This window comes from Ambystoma mexicanum, chromosome 10 (genome assembly GCF_040938575.1).
Source record: "Ambystoma mexicanum isolate Mex_15411 chromosome 10, UKY_AmexF1_1, whole genome shotgun sequence".
NCBI classification, from domain to species: Eukaryota; Metazoa; Chordata; class Amphibia; order Caudata; family Ambystomatidae; genus Ambystoma; species Ambystoma mexicanum.
Window position 1 is genome coordinate 1,625,527,246 of NC_090932.1, and position 14,676 is coordinate 1,625,541,921.

At 43.4% G+C, this 14,676-nt stretch overlaps 1 protein-coding gene across 3 annotated transcripts in view; it reads left to right on the top strand.

The window, feature by feature from the left end:
* Nucleotides 1–13,471, top strand: part of GOLGA3 (golgin A3) — a 594,692-nt gene extending 581,221 nt beyond the window's left edge. For all 3 annotated transcript variants that reach the window (XM_069620010.1, XM_069620008.1, XM_069620009.1), the window contains one exon: nucleotides 3,435–13,471. In XM_069620010.1, the coding sequence (XP_069476111.1) occupies nucleotides 3,435–3,636 (202 nt within the window). In that variant the 3' untranslated portion in view covers nucleotides 3,637–13,471. The remainder of the gene's footprint in view (nucleotides 1–3,434) is intronic.
* The last annotated feature ends 1,205 nt before the right edge of the window (nucleotides 13,472–14,676 follow it).

The window sequence follows — 14,676 nt, forward strand, 5'->3', positions numbered from 1 at the left end:
CTTCTTTTTTACGCCATTTCTTTGTGGAACGGTCCTTCTTGAGATTTACTCTATGCGCCAAACCAGGTTTGGTCCCTTTGTTCGCTTTACCTTTGGCAGGATTCACAAGTGAAGGCCGCCTCTGGCTCCAGGGTGTCTGGGGTGGGCAGGAAATGAGGGAAGTGCCCAATACTCCCTTTGCTTAGTCTCCTAGAAGACCCAAATGCACTCAGTAGTGATTGGCCGGCTGACTGTCCGGCAAGGACATCCACCCTGCTGCGTGACTGACAGCTAGGCTGGAATGAATGGGAGAGAACTGAATAAAAGGCGAGGCTTTTGGCTTGGAAGGCAGAGTCGACCACTGGACGAAGGAACCACAGAAGAACCTGAAGAGGACGCCTGCTGCAACTCCTGGACCATTGGTTGGCCCAGTGAAGCCCTGCTGCTGTGCGGAAACTCCAAATTCGTATCGACCGAGAAGCCCCTGCAAGGACAACGTCTCCCCTTGAGTTGGTGGGACCAATCAACTCTAAAGTAAGCCACCTGGATGTTTTCTCAGAGCTGGTTGCCTTTCCACAAAGTTGCTGCTGGAAACCGAATAGCCAGGGAGAGGAACACCAGATTGTGTGCGTTGTTTTTAAGTTGGCCAAGAGCTCCAGGAAGATCCTCCAGACTCCCAGGAAGCAGGACTGACTGAGCCTGAGCCCTCTCAACCAGAGTACAGGACCCCAGAAGCAAGGAAAGTCCATCTCAACAGCCAGGAACCGCAGTGTTGCTATTTGCGTTAGTCACGAGGAGCTGAAACACTGAAGTGCTACTTGTTGGAAAGATTGCCGGTTGCGAGCAATGACCGTCCCATTGCAGTGCAGGAGTCCCCAGAAGTCCTCCCTCTTGTCCCCACGACTGAGGCCCAGGAACAGAGAGATCTGCAGAGCTGCACAGGAACAGAAGTCATCTGCTGCACTTTTTCTTCAATACAAAGGTACTGTAAAGTCTGAGAGAACTTGACCTCTTGTTGTAGAATTGCTTGCATCTTCTACTACTCATAAGTCTAAACAGCGTGTGGTCCTACATTGATTCTTCTTTTCTTCAAAGACTTCTAAAACATTGTGCAAAGACTTTTCCTAGTTACCTACCAGAAGTGCTTCAACCCATATAAGACTTTTGCCCATTGACTTTGGCTTAACCTGTTATAACTGAAAGACTCTGTTTAGTGGATCTAAAAGTATTTGCCTGCTTAAGAATATTTGTGATCTCTTGTTTATTCTAATAACCTTTTCCTTTAACCAATTTCTAAAAGTATTCTTAAACGCAACAGTAAGATATTAATGTCCCCAGCACCCTAGCTATTGAAGTCACCTGAGGGTGTAGGTTGTGACTGTGGGCCATCCCAAAGGGTCTTCACTGATTTTAGAAGAATATTAAGAGTGTGTGTTTTGAAGTGTATTTGAGTGTTACCTTTATATTGCTCCCTTCTGAAGAAAGCTTACTCTAACTGACTGATAAATACATTAATAATTGTTTATTCACGAAACCGTGTGTCTAAGTGTTTAGTTGAATACTTGTCACTGTGAATCTCTGTGTAACTCCCTTACAGTTCACATTGACTCCTCTTGAGATAAGCCTGGCTGCTCAGCCACACTACTATCCTGTGTAGTACAGACTTATACCAAAGGTTGGGTTCCTATTGCCAGGAGATCAGGGTTGTTGTAGTGCACCCAAAGGGCACTGCATACAATCTTACCTAACAAGATCCAGCCTGCATCATCTCCCTTGAGTCTCAGCCTTGGTTGCTCACCCATTGATACCATGGCATGCTCTGTGCCTCTACCTGAACTGTATAGGGGGCAGAAATACAGATACCCCCCTCCAGCCTTTGCAGGCTGGACCCGGTACTGGCCCTGAAGTTCTACGTCTCTCGTAAGAGCGACTAGGCAAGAGGATCAGCTTTTTGTTGGTTGTGCTCGTGCTGGCAGGCCTGTCACCAAGCAGACCAGGTCCAGATGGAACATTCTCTGTCTGCATCTCTGCGAAGAATGTGCCTGATGGTCTTGCAGCTCATACTACCAGGGGAGTGGCGGCCACCTCTGCCCTACAGAGGGAAGTCCCGGTTCTAGTTGTTTGCCAGGCAGCAACGTAGGCATCTTTGCATATGTTTGCTGAGCATTATTGCTTGGATTCCCTTTCGGGTCAGGATGCCTGTTTTGGTAGGGCGGTCCTCTGTGTTTTCTGGTATAGGTAGTGTACTTGCTTCCTTCCTCCTCCAAGTTTACATACTGCTTTGGGAGTATATCATAGATGAGGATCCATAGGAGTAAAGAATCCATTAGAAGAACATATTACTTACCTCTCAGTAATATTCTTTCTGATGAATGTTCCCCCCCTATCTACCCCTCTTGCGGGAAGCTAGTACATCATCGATTCTATGGTCCCTCAGCTTTAGAGTGCTAGGGAAAAAGGGTAGAACTGAGGTCATGGGGAACGGCGTCGCTATGTATACTGACCCGATGTCGTATCCAGCGTGTAGAGGTGTCGGACGGAGACAACACAAAGACGTGCTGCGCCCGCAGGCGGCAGAAACATTTCAAGAGAACAGCTGCGCTGGGATAGGGATATCATAGATGAAGCATCCGTGGGAAGAACCTTCATCAGAAAAAATATTACTGAGAGGTAAGTAACGTGTTCTTTAGTCTAAGCAGAACTAATGTGCAGCTCAGTGTCTTGTAAAGAAGCCTTTACTCTAAGCAGCACTCGCATGCTGCGGAGTATCTTGTAAAGAAACCTTTACTCTAAGCAGAACTGGTGTGCTGCTGAGTGAATAGCTTGTAAAGAAACCTTTACACTAAGTAGAACTAGATTAATGTGCTGCTGAGTGAAAGGCTTGGAAAGAAATATTGACTTTAAGCAGAACTAGTTGCTGTCCATTTTGCCCTTTTATTATTGAGGATCTTCTACTTTGTTGTGTTTTTTTTGCCTCAGATTGTGAAAGCAAGAAGAATATGGTTGTACTCTACTTTCTGGACTGATGTCTGCTCTGTATGGGAGGCTATTCGATGCACTATTTATTCCATCACTTTTGCTTTGGCAAATTTTGAATCTGTTGCTTGGAGTATAAGATGCTCTAAAAATGCTCTCTGAATGTAAAATATTTCAATCCTGCTCCGAACTTTCTGCACATGATTTTGCTAAATGTTTTTCCGTGTTCATGAAATGATTTTTCTGCTATGATTTTTGGCTCTGTGATGCAGTCGCTTAACTCTTGTATAGATGTGCGGTTTGCATTTTCTTAGTGGAGCTGTTCAGATGCGTAACATGCCATGAAAGATATTTTTTAAACAAAAAAATAAAGGGCACAGTAGAAGATCACAGCCAAGTGACTGAGAAGGGAACATTTTGGCTTTCCCGGCTTGGATTTAGCTTTCACTTCTGAAGTTGTTTTTCTCTCTTTTCGCCAGGCAGGAGATGGACAGCCTTCAGCGGCAGATGGAGGAGCACACGGTCATCGTACATGAATCAATGAGCTCATGGACACAGCTAGAGGGCCAGATGTTGGACTCTAGCACCACCAGTGCCAGGCCTCCTGCAGAGCCAGCACCGGTGACTGACATGAAGGAACCCAATCACTGCGCGGCAACCCAAGCAGCACCACAGCAGTGATCATCGGCACCACGGCACACCCTCCTCCCTGGCGCCACAGACATTTTATTCTTTTTAAAGAATCCCCTCTTTTGTTATTTTTATTTATTTGTTTTAAAAAAAGGAAGCTGATTCCCAAATGCTGATTTTTAACTATTCTGGATATGGTTAAAAAACAGCAGGTGCCCAGTAATATCAACCAGAATGCTAAGAAATGTCAAGAATGGAACATGTGCTCCTCACATCTGTACTTGTTGCTCTCTCAATTCGCTTCTGAGAACTTACCTCGGTCAGAAAAAGAGTGCACGTACAAATCTGGATCAACGAGCCATCTGAAGGTTCCTGGGAGGTTTAGTCCAATGTAGCCTCCCTCGTGGACTAGCTTCAGAATTCTTTGGCATCAGAAATAGTGCCCTGACTGAGAAGCAGCATTATGGGGAAGTGATATCCAGCAACTTTTTATACAGCGTCATTTGCACACTGAATCCTGGAGTCCTGTGTTATGTGCATTCCTTCAACTGCAAGCATAGAAGTGCAGCCTTTCTTGTATTTGCAGGGATCGCAGCGTACACCACAAATACCCAAAGATCAGCTTTTACTGCAGGTAGGCAAGTGGGAGAGTGGCCTGTATTGCCGAGGCTGGGAGAGAGCAGCCTGTATTGCAGATGCAGGGAGAGTGGGACCTGTATTACAGAGATAGAGAAAGCACAGCCTATAGTGCACAGGCACAGAGCACAGCTTGTATTGCAGAAGCAGGCAGTGTAACCTGCATGCAGAGGCATTGAGACTGATCGGGCCTCATTACAAGTTTGGCAGTATCCTGGCATATTTACCGCTAGGATACCGGCAAACTGGATTACCGTTTCTGGCACTCGGTCCGGCAGAATTAATGCCAGATTCTGAGTGACGGTGTAAACCCCCATTCGTTTGCCGGTATTACGTATTAGCTCTTAGCTGGAGGCGATTCTGGCCACACCACCAGCAAACGAAGAGTCTCCAGAGCTCAGAGGGGGGAGCAAGGTCTGTACTGTAGAGGGCAGGGAGAGCACTACCTGTTTTGCCAAGGCAAGGAGTGTACCCTGTATTGCAGAGGGAAAGACAGCAGTGCCGGTTGTGCGTAGGCACGGAGATCAGTTTATATGGTAAAGGCCTGGAGTGTTACCTACAGTGCAGAGGAGGAGAGGGCTGCCTATTCTAAAGAGGCTTATGCCCGGCTTGTACTGCAGAGGCGTGTGCTGTGGCGCCTGCGATACTGATGTAACCACAGACATACCGAAGGGTTGGCTGTTCCCACACAGGGTGCCAGATATTTAAATATGTTTGTTTAAGTTTAGAAAAGAGATGTTATTGTCATTCTGTCGTTCATAGGTGTTTGTTGTTCACTGTTTTCTATTGGAACTATTCTAAATATTACCTTGGAAAGCCAGCCTGCCAGAGGTAGGAATATTTTAGTAGTATCATTATTTTATTTTGAATCATCTCCCAAATGATGGGCATTGTGTGATGCCAGTGTCAGATTGTATATTTGTTTTAATCCAGTGTCCCCTTCCCCCCATTTTTAGTTGCTCCCAGCAAGTGCCCACTTAAAGACGAGAGTGCTGGCACACACTCAGGCTAGACCGGTTGATGTTGCATGGTCCGGGTGGTGTTGTGCGTTGTCCATGTCCATCTCGCAGAATCCGCTTTCTTCTTTCGGGAAGCCATCTCCTGCAATTCCTCCTCCTCCCAGAAGTTCACAAGACCATATTTTGTTAGGGTTCTCATCTTTGTCAATTTTTAGTAGAGGGGACAAACAGGAAATAGGCATGTTGGGGCACTCTCCTAGACAGTTCACCTGTCTCGGTTGTCGCAGCAATGACTCAAATGTTCTGGTCTCCAGATAAAATGAATTGTGGAAGCCCATTTCCTGTGTTTTTGTATTTTCCATCATACTCATTTTGATGTGTTACTACCATCCATCCCCAACTTGGTGACTCTCCACATACGCCACCGTTATATACAACTGAATAACAGTCCATTGAAGCCATCCGCATCCAATGCATCTGGGTGAATGTGCATGTGAACCACTACCAAACTTAACTTGGTGTCTAGCCACATGAACCATTTCCCCATCTCAATAGTGACTGTATACGTGAGCCATGAAACGCCAAATGTTTGACCATCTAAATGAAACATCACCATATCCAGCTTGGTGACTGTCCAACTCCAAGGACAATGGTCTACATGGTCTCCTACAACGACATAGAAATAATTGTCTACATAAATCTCTACTCCAAACCCTGCTTGTCTTCACAAACTGCCAAAACTCTTGGGATCATTAAAACACCTCTGCCAACTGGGCGAATGTCTACATAGTCATCAACTATGACTGTTAACCATAGCCATCATACAAAGCTTGAGGACAACTTAGTACATGAACCACCAAACCCTTGTTCAGTAGTGACTGTATACACGAGCCAGCAAACCCAGCCTCCATGGATCATTGTACTTAACATTTTCACCGTTCACTACTGGATGACTGGTCCCATAAACTAGCAAGCATGAGGACGACTTAGTAAATGAACCACCACGCTCATGTGCAATAGTACCCAAGTGTGTGACTGTAGCACATTCATATCAGAAACCAATGCAGCTATGTGACATTCCACATGAACTTCTCATCCAGCTGAGGCAACTTTATACTTTCATCAACAGTAATCCTAATAGGGTGACTGCGTACACTACCCCTACCCATAACTGTGAATCTGAATAGCATACCAGTCTAGCAATGGATTGGTTGCTATTTTGAAAAGCCAGCACCTGCCCACACCCTCTTGAATGGCTCATTCTGCTCTTTAACATTGCCCGCTTGTTTCAAGCCACCTTGACATTGTTGTACATGTAGTCTTTTCAAATTAATTCTGGTGTTTGAGTACCTGACTAATGTCCTGATTGGGTGGGAACATTTTATTGGGTGGAGAATGTGTTTATTGTCCCTGTAAATTGGACATCAGACACTTACCGTTGAGGGTTCATACCTCTCATTACTTTGTATAAATGCATTTGATTTAATTGTGGCTGAATACGGACAGTCACATCCACTCTTTCAACGATTGGTTGGTTCGGTACATAGATGTCTCATGTAGTAGTCTGACCAGATTTAAATGCCAAACTGAACAGAAAAAAAGGAACCGCGTCATGAAGCCGAGGACATTGGATTCGCCATATGGTCATCAGGACGAATGCATCAACGCTCCGTGGTTTTCCTTTGTGGTTGTCCCGCCTCTTGGCACTGGTTTGGCTGTTTGTATGTAGTTTTACAAATATTTTGTAAACGTCAACATGTCGCTTCTGCTTGAGGAGAAAAAGATCCCAATGCTGGTGGAATAATTTTCCATTGCAATTGGTGGCAGTTGTGTTTTAGTGGTGAATTCTACGACTGTCCCGGAGTGTGTGTGGCTGACTGTGCCGATGCCTGTTGAATAGGTACGGCAGGCCACGGTACTGGTGTCTTGAAATGTTCATCGCACGTACTGTTGAGAAAAGAAAAGAGATTTCTTCCTTAAGGATAAATATAAATTAATATAATATATATGCACATATATAGTATAATTATTATATTAGAAAGCAACTCAGTTAGTTTGCTCTGTAGAAAAGAGGCAATCCATTTGAAGCATGTTGATGTGTCAACAGCGTGGTTGGACGAGTGTGTTTTGGGGCATACTTTTGTTCCCAGCTTTAGTTGCATTGCTTGGCACCTTAAATCCAAATCAGTGACGGGTTGAGATTGCTTTTCTAATTTTGTATTCCTCTGTGTGTTGGTGTAGAGAATGAAAAACTGTTCAGTATCCCATAACGTTCTGGAAAGTGGGGTAAGCTATCTTATGGCTACGTCCCTGCAGTTATCCCCATAACGTTCTGGAAAGTGGGGTAAGCTATCTTATGGCTACGTCCCTGCAGTTATCCCCATAACGTTCTGGAAAGTGGGGTAAGCTATTTTATGGCTACTTCCCTGCAGTTATCCCCATAATGTTCTGGAAAGTGGGGTAAGCTATCTTAAGCTACGTCCCGGCAGTTATCCCCATAATGTTCAGGAAAGTGGGGTAAGCTATCTTAAGCTACGTCCCGGCAGTTATCCCCATAATGTTCTGGAAAGTGGGGTAAGCTATTTTATGGCTACGTCCCTGCAGTTATCCCCATAACGTTCTGGAAAGTGGGTTAAGCTATCTTATGGCTACGTCCCTGCAGTTATCCCCATAACATTCTGGAAAATGGGGTAAGCTATTTTATGGCTACGTCCCTGCAGGTATCCCTATAACGTTCTGGAAAGTGGGTTAAGCTATCTTACGGCTACATCCCTGCGGTTATCCCCATAACGTTCTGGAAAGTGGGGTAAGCTATGTTATGGCTACGTCCCTGCAGTTATCGTCAGAAATCCGATGTCAAGACCTGCCTTAAAAAGAAGCACACAATGTAATCTTGGGCTCGGTACAGCCACATCATTCTTCGTAATGGACCCAGCTGTCAATGAAAACTCCCAAAAGTAGTTGTCTGTCAATTGGGCGAGTTTCCTCCCAGACCATAATCCCACCCCAAAACTGAGGCTCCGTCTGAGCTTGAGCCCTGCTGTATGTGTGGAACCCGAAAAACAAGTAATGGACATACCCTATAGTAGTTGTGAGTTAGACGTAAATCATGCCCACAACTATTTAAGGCATTTATTGAGTCCTTACATACAATATTCATCATTGAGCAGTATCTGTTTCTAAGACGGATATAACATCTCAATCATTCCTCTCCCCTCACACACTAGACACCCATACCATTCATACATATCACACAACGAAAGTAAACAACAAATCAACAAAAGTGTAACCAATTGTTAGAGCTGTTTTGCAGTTGGTCTGAAACCCAAGATCCTAGTCTCTAATTGCTGCGTTAAAATTAAATATCTCTGTGGGGTGCACACAAACACTGGTACGTGGAGTGCAACGAATGTCAATAATGTACTCCTTCAACACACAGTTGCAGATGGCAAATAGTCTGTGTTGTTCTTATCGTATGTGTGGAACCGACCTTAGATGTCTGAACTCCATCAACGGAACTTGGTCCTGGCCTTGTTTTTGGCCCTAAAAACAAAACCTATGCAGATGATGACCTTCAGAGGAAAGTAAAAGAAATGGGACTGGCGACCAACGCTTTGCAAGAACTCAGACAGAACCTGGCGTCCATGCTCTGCTTGGCACTTGACCCCCAAAATGGCTTTTATATATTACCATGGAATGTTAGGACACCACAGCTTTCCCCTTACACCACTGTACAAAATGACTAGCTCCCATGCTTTCTATACTAACCAAGAGCATACACGTTTGCTCTAATGTAACCCATCCCTCTCCCAAATGTGTTTTAGTAGGTTTGCACTAAACAAAGATGTTTAATTTTACATTGTGCATTCTCCCTAAATAAGAAATGGAGTATACTGATAGCCCCACCGTGAATTGCATGTTAACAATGGGTATTCGATCCTGTGACACTTCATCCTTTCTTTTTTCATAGAGGTTTGCAGCCAATTTGAACATTTTATTTCTACCATGCTGCCTTGGAAATAATAAAGTATAAATATAGTCTTGGTCCCACTGAAGGATCTCCTAGAATCCTTGTGATGGTTCTTAGGTTGCTTGTGAAAGGCACTGGTTGTGTGTTGGAACCACCAACACACTGAAGAACAAGACCTAATCTGCAGAGGATCACAGTATCCTGCTGAAACCCCTGCTGCTTAAATGGTGGGTGAATTCAGACATATCATTTATTATTTTCTGTTTTTTTTGTCTTCCAAGTCCTACCCCCTCCTCGCACATTTCGATCCATTTGTGTCATCTCGGTTTTATCCCTTTGTCTCGGTTTTAGCCCTATGCATTTTGAGGGCCTGGCATTCCCAAAGTGGTGTCCCTTTGCATGGCCTAGAATGGAATGCTTGATTTGCTTCTGGTGTTAGACTTTTACGCATGTAGTCTTGTCTTGCATTTGGACCCCGGTGATAACACCTTCAGCCGTTATCATTACACTGCTAATCAAATACTATTGAAGTCATTGTCACTGAAAAGGTTCATTCAATTCAAACCCAACAACCATCAATGTAGGTTTTGTTTTTGCAAGTCTTAAATTGGCTGAATGCATCAGTCTGCGTAAAAGTTGGCTGAATGCATCAGTCTGCGTAACCATCTGATTTTCCGAAACACAGGTGACCTTTTCCTCCTCCTTAGTAAAGTGGCAGCCAGAGGGAAAAAAATACAGGGCAGGTCTTTTTAACTTTGTGTGGTGACAAGTATTTTAGGCCAAACGTAAGCACACTTTTGCTGGAAAAGCACATCTGATGTTTTTTTCCACTGTACTTGTTAATACAATTTTATGTTCTTAGTTTGAAAATAGTCCGTTTTTACTTAAGGGACACTTAATCATAATTTGCAGATAGTTGTCATTGCCGATATGTGCTCTTCTCGGCAGACTATACTTCTGGCCAGGCCATCTGCATTTCCATGCGTTGTGCACCACACCATCTCCTTGTACTCTGCCATGAAGCAGATGATGCCTGGTAGACAACTGTGTCCTCCACGAAACCTGCGCATGGACCTTTCATGCCCTGTTGTATGTTCATGTTCTCGTCATGTGTTTGTGTCAAGAAAGGAAAATGGTACTTTGACATTCAAAACTTTTTGTGTTCTGACTTTTCCTGACAGTTCTGCTCTTACTCAATGAGATGCCTCTCACATGTTCACTGAGTTGAAATGACATTACTGACTAATGTATTCATGCACTAAGGAAATGTATGGTGTCCCAGTGTATTTACACACTGGGGGGGGTGTTGCTGCTTTGCTGGCTTAATTCTGCAGCAACACACTACCTTGTCAAATGTTTTCTTCAATTTGTTGCTGCTCTGAAGAATGTTTAATTATTTGAAGTCTTGGACAGCAGGCTTCAAACAGAACTGTTGAATTCATATATTTGTGTGTGTGGTGTCCCAGGTCCTTTTTCCTGATCATTGTTGCTTACACTACTAAAAAGAGAATTCAGTGTAGTCTTGTGAAATTTGTTTTTACTGTAAGGCAAACTGGGTGAATTATTTGGGCCTTATTCTACTGTAAGACGAAGATAGTGCCAGCATGTGGAGAAAAGTACACTGTGCCTTTTATTTTTATTTTTTTTGTATATCATGCTAATGTGCCAGGGGATTTTGAGAGTGAGCTGGAAACTGAAGTTGTCAGTTCATCTACAGAGTTTCCCCTTTCACTGTGCTGCACCGTCAGCGCGCCCCTCTTGCGCAAGTAGGCAAATGGGTTGTTCACGTCTTTTCAGTGTTAAATGGCCACCAGTGAGGCTCATTGCAATATGTATTAAATTGGACACGTTTGATTCCGACTGGACACCGGCTACCAGCCCTTTCCAAGCAAGCTGCTAACCATCCAAGGATTGGTGGTGGTGATCTGGTCCAGAAGAAACTGAGTGAAGGAAGGTCTCTTCCCCCATCCTGTGCTCCATTCTTTCCAAAGCCCACAGCGTCTAATGGTGAAAAGAGGGAATGGCGGACCCAGTGGCAGCGTCCTTCCACAAGCATTGTTTTCTGTTGCTTTTCGTATCGAATACAAATGTTAAAAGCCTAGATTAAGCATGATACATTAAGGGAATATTAACCTTTCAATTCTGAATACTGGAAATTGCTGTGTTCTACTATGTAGTATACTCAACGGTTTGTACATGCACATTTCTTCTTCCGGGTCACAGGTGTCCATGCGTGTCACTGTACTTGTCTGGGAGATATCTCTGCAAATGAGCCTTCGATTTCAGTTTCCAGAATCTGATCACCGACATTTCAATGGGGTAGCTGAAAATCTTCACTTGACGGGAATCCGCCAAGTGAATTGGCTCACACATAATTCATGGTTTTGTCATTTTCTGTTTATTCATATTTTTCAATTATTGTGGCCTTCTTTTGTCATGAGCTGATTTTCTTTCTGGCTGAATGGGTGGCTTCTCGTTGTGTTACTCGTGTCATTTGCTGTTATGCTGTTACATTCAGAATTAGACATCGCTGCAAGAATTCCAAAATTGTATATTTATTACAGTTGGGGGTATTGTGTTGACATGTTAACTGATTCCTAATACACAACCTGTGCATCTTAAAATGACATGCTATTAACTGTTGCAAATAACACTGTGGACATTAAAGGGATTTGGTCCCTTCCTGTACTGGCACCGAGTTTACCCTCTTAGCTTTAACCAACAGATGATATCCAATGTTTGCTAGGAAGGTTGTAAACATGCACTGTAGTGAAGGTAGCATTACAATGTGTGTCGTCTTGGTCCCAGAATGCCCTTTGTCTGATCATTATAACTTTCCTGTCACAGGTGTTTCTTGCGTGTTCAGAAAACTTGTCTGTCAAGGCTGAAAGAGTTATTCTTTTATTTTTCTGATCTCATCCCAAATTAAGTATAGAACATTCTGGTACTTTGTCATGGAGACGAGCAATTGACATTACTGAGCTGTCTTCATATTTTTTTTGTTGCTGGGTTAATGAATGAAATGAGAGCATGTGAGTGGCAAACTTGTAAAGTGCAGAATGCTGTTGCCATTTGAGTAAAGTGTTATGCCTCATGTGTGCAGCGGTTCTGTCTTCAAACCAGTCTTGACACATAACACATTGAAGCAAAAATGGCAAAATACCTACAATTGATATCATGGGTCTTTCTCCTCAACCTCACTAAGTAAACAGGGTACGTGCATTGTTTGTCTTCCATCTTGTTTTTTTTTTTTCCAAACCAGTTGCCAGAGTTAAAAGTTCAAACATTTGAATGTATGCATTTTCCCATTTTTGGGCATGGCAGATATTTGTGGGTAGGGTGGTGAGAATAAAGCAAGGTGTTGTCAGTCATGCTGGTTGCAGTGTAGCTGCCTTCACACACAGTGGAAACCAGGCTCTCCCTGTGAATCCGCTGTAATGGAATGTTGTTGCTTCTTGGCAATTGCTCTGCCCTACGCTTTGCTAGCCTTAAAGTTATCTGTAAATGTATTGTAAAAGACATTTGCTTGTCATGCTTTTCACCCGCCACATCATTTGTTCAAGACATATATATGGATTTGGCTTTTACATGTCTATAGAAAAGGAGCTTGCAGTCAGTCCAATCCACCCAGTTTCTGTGTCCTGCTATCACGGCCTTCATTTTTCTCTGTTTCCCTAATTTTGCTACATTTAATACTGTAAAAGTTTGGGCAATTGCACTGTTTTAATTCCACATTATTTTTGGTACAAGCAGTGCTTGTGAACCCATCAAAATGTCAATTCCACTTCCAGCTGAGTTCTACGTGGCCTGTAAGTTAGTCCCAATTGTATATATGTCAACTGTGCTCCTGGTTCAGTCTCATTCAGGCTTCTTCTGTGACCGCTTGGAGAACCAATGATATCTGTTGAGGTTAGAAAACCTGTTGCTTGAGAAAATACTAAGTCAATGGCAGAGGACCTCCAACAGTGCCTTAGCAACAGAGCGGCGAGGCTGGCTGAGCAGTACTCCCAACTGAGCCCTCGCATCCTGAGGTGTGTCCACTCCGACAGGAAGTCTTCCGACCGCACTCAACGAGAAATCCACGTTAAATGTTTGGAAACATTTTCTCCAACAAGTCATTGTATTTAAAAGCAAGTCTGCATTTCATAACCAACTTGTTTTGCGGATCACTCATGCAAAGAAAAAATAATATTGACGAAATGTTTCCACAGTTCCGCTGTGTAAAAGGAAAAACTGAGGCATAAAGCATGTTAATACATAAGTTTAAATGTGCATAAGAATTCCTTACGTTTTGTGCAATAAACTATTTTTGTTAAAGTTTTTCACCGTTATTTTGTTAATTGTCTTGTTCATTAATGGGGGGGCTTTATTTATTTTCAAAGTGTTTTGCTGGTGGGAAACGTATGGGGATTTAGCGCCACCTAATAGCTAAAACTAAAAATTTGATATTATTAAGGAAATATTTAATAATTGGTGACTACAAGAAACACTAGCTGCTCTATTGCACAAATCGGTAATGCCAATTGTCGGATCCTCAGTGTTCTCCAGAGCATTTCATGTCAGTAGTTTGTAGTTGTGGGAAATTAACGAATGGTTTGCAGTGTTACTAGAAATGAAAATTGTACTTTTCAAATTCAACAACTAGAAAACTTAATCGAGTACTAGCAATCTGCATAGGGGGCAAGAGCAGACCCCAGCCATAGTAATGATCTGAGAATCGTTACTAAGCAAGGAAGCAGGGCAGGGAGCACAGACACTCTGGAACAACTCACATTGAATTGCTCAGCGGTACGTCTTGGTTCTGATTTGCAACATAAAGTGTTTAATGTGCAGTGAGTTGAACATTTAGGCACTTATTATATCACGCGCATGCTGGTTTTCGGTCACTTCAGGGCGCTAGAGATGGCTCAGCAATGGGAACGAGTGTTGCACAGGTGGCATGGTTTCCTGGCGGAATGAGCTGGTTCACATTCGTTTACACATGGCTTGCCCTTAATTGTTGACCTTAAATGTGCTGTAGTGTTTCAGAAAGTGGCCATCTGGCAATTGAATGTGGCAAACCAGAGGGTCAGGCTTCATTGCTGGTAGGGCCTAAAGCCCCCAAAAACAGGTGTTGGGTCTGTGCCGAAACTAGCAAATGGGTGGCATGATCAAGTCATGTATGTCTTAGCGCGTGGCATGATCAAGTCATGTATGGCTTAGCGGGTGGCGTTATCAAGTCATGTATGGCTTAGTGTTGCTGCTTTTATTTACAGGTCATTGCACTAACCTAAAAATGTGCTGCACAGTGGCTTCCCAGGGTGCTCAGCGGATTTGGAGATGTCGCAATCAGAGTACAATAAAGTATGCAGCAAATGTGTTACTATTATATAGGTCATCTGTGATGTAGAATTAAATATCACATGCAAGATGCACACTTGCATACTTTTTCCATGTGATTTAAGAGAATTGTGGACAGTACCAATGTCAAGATTATGAGCCCTTAAGTGCAGGACAGCTACAATGAGCTTGCAAAGTAATGGATGA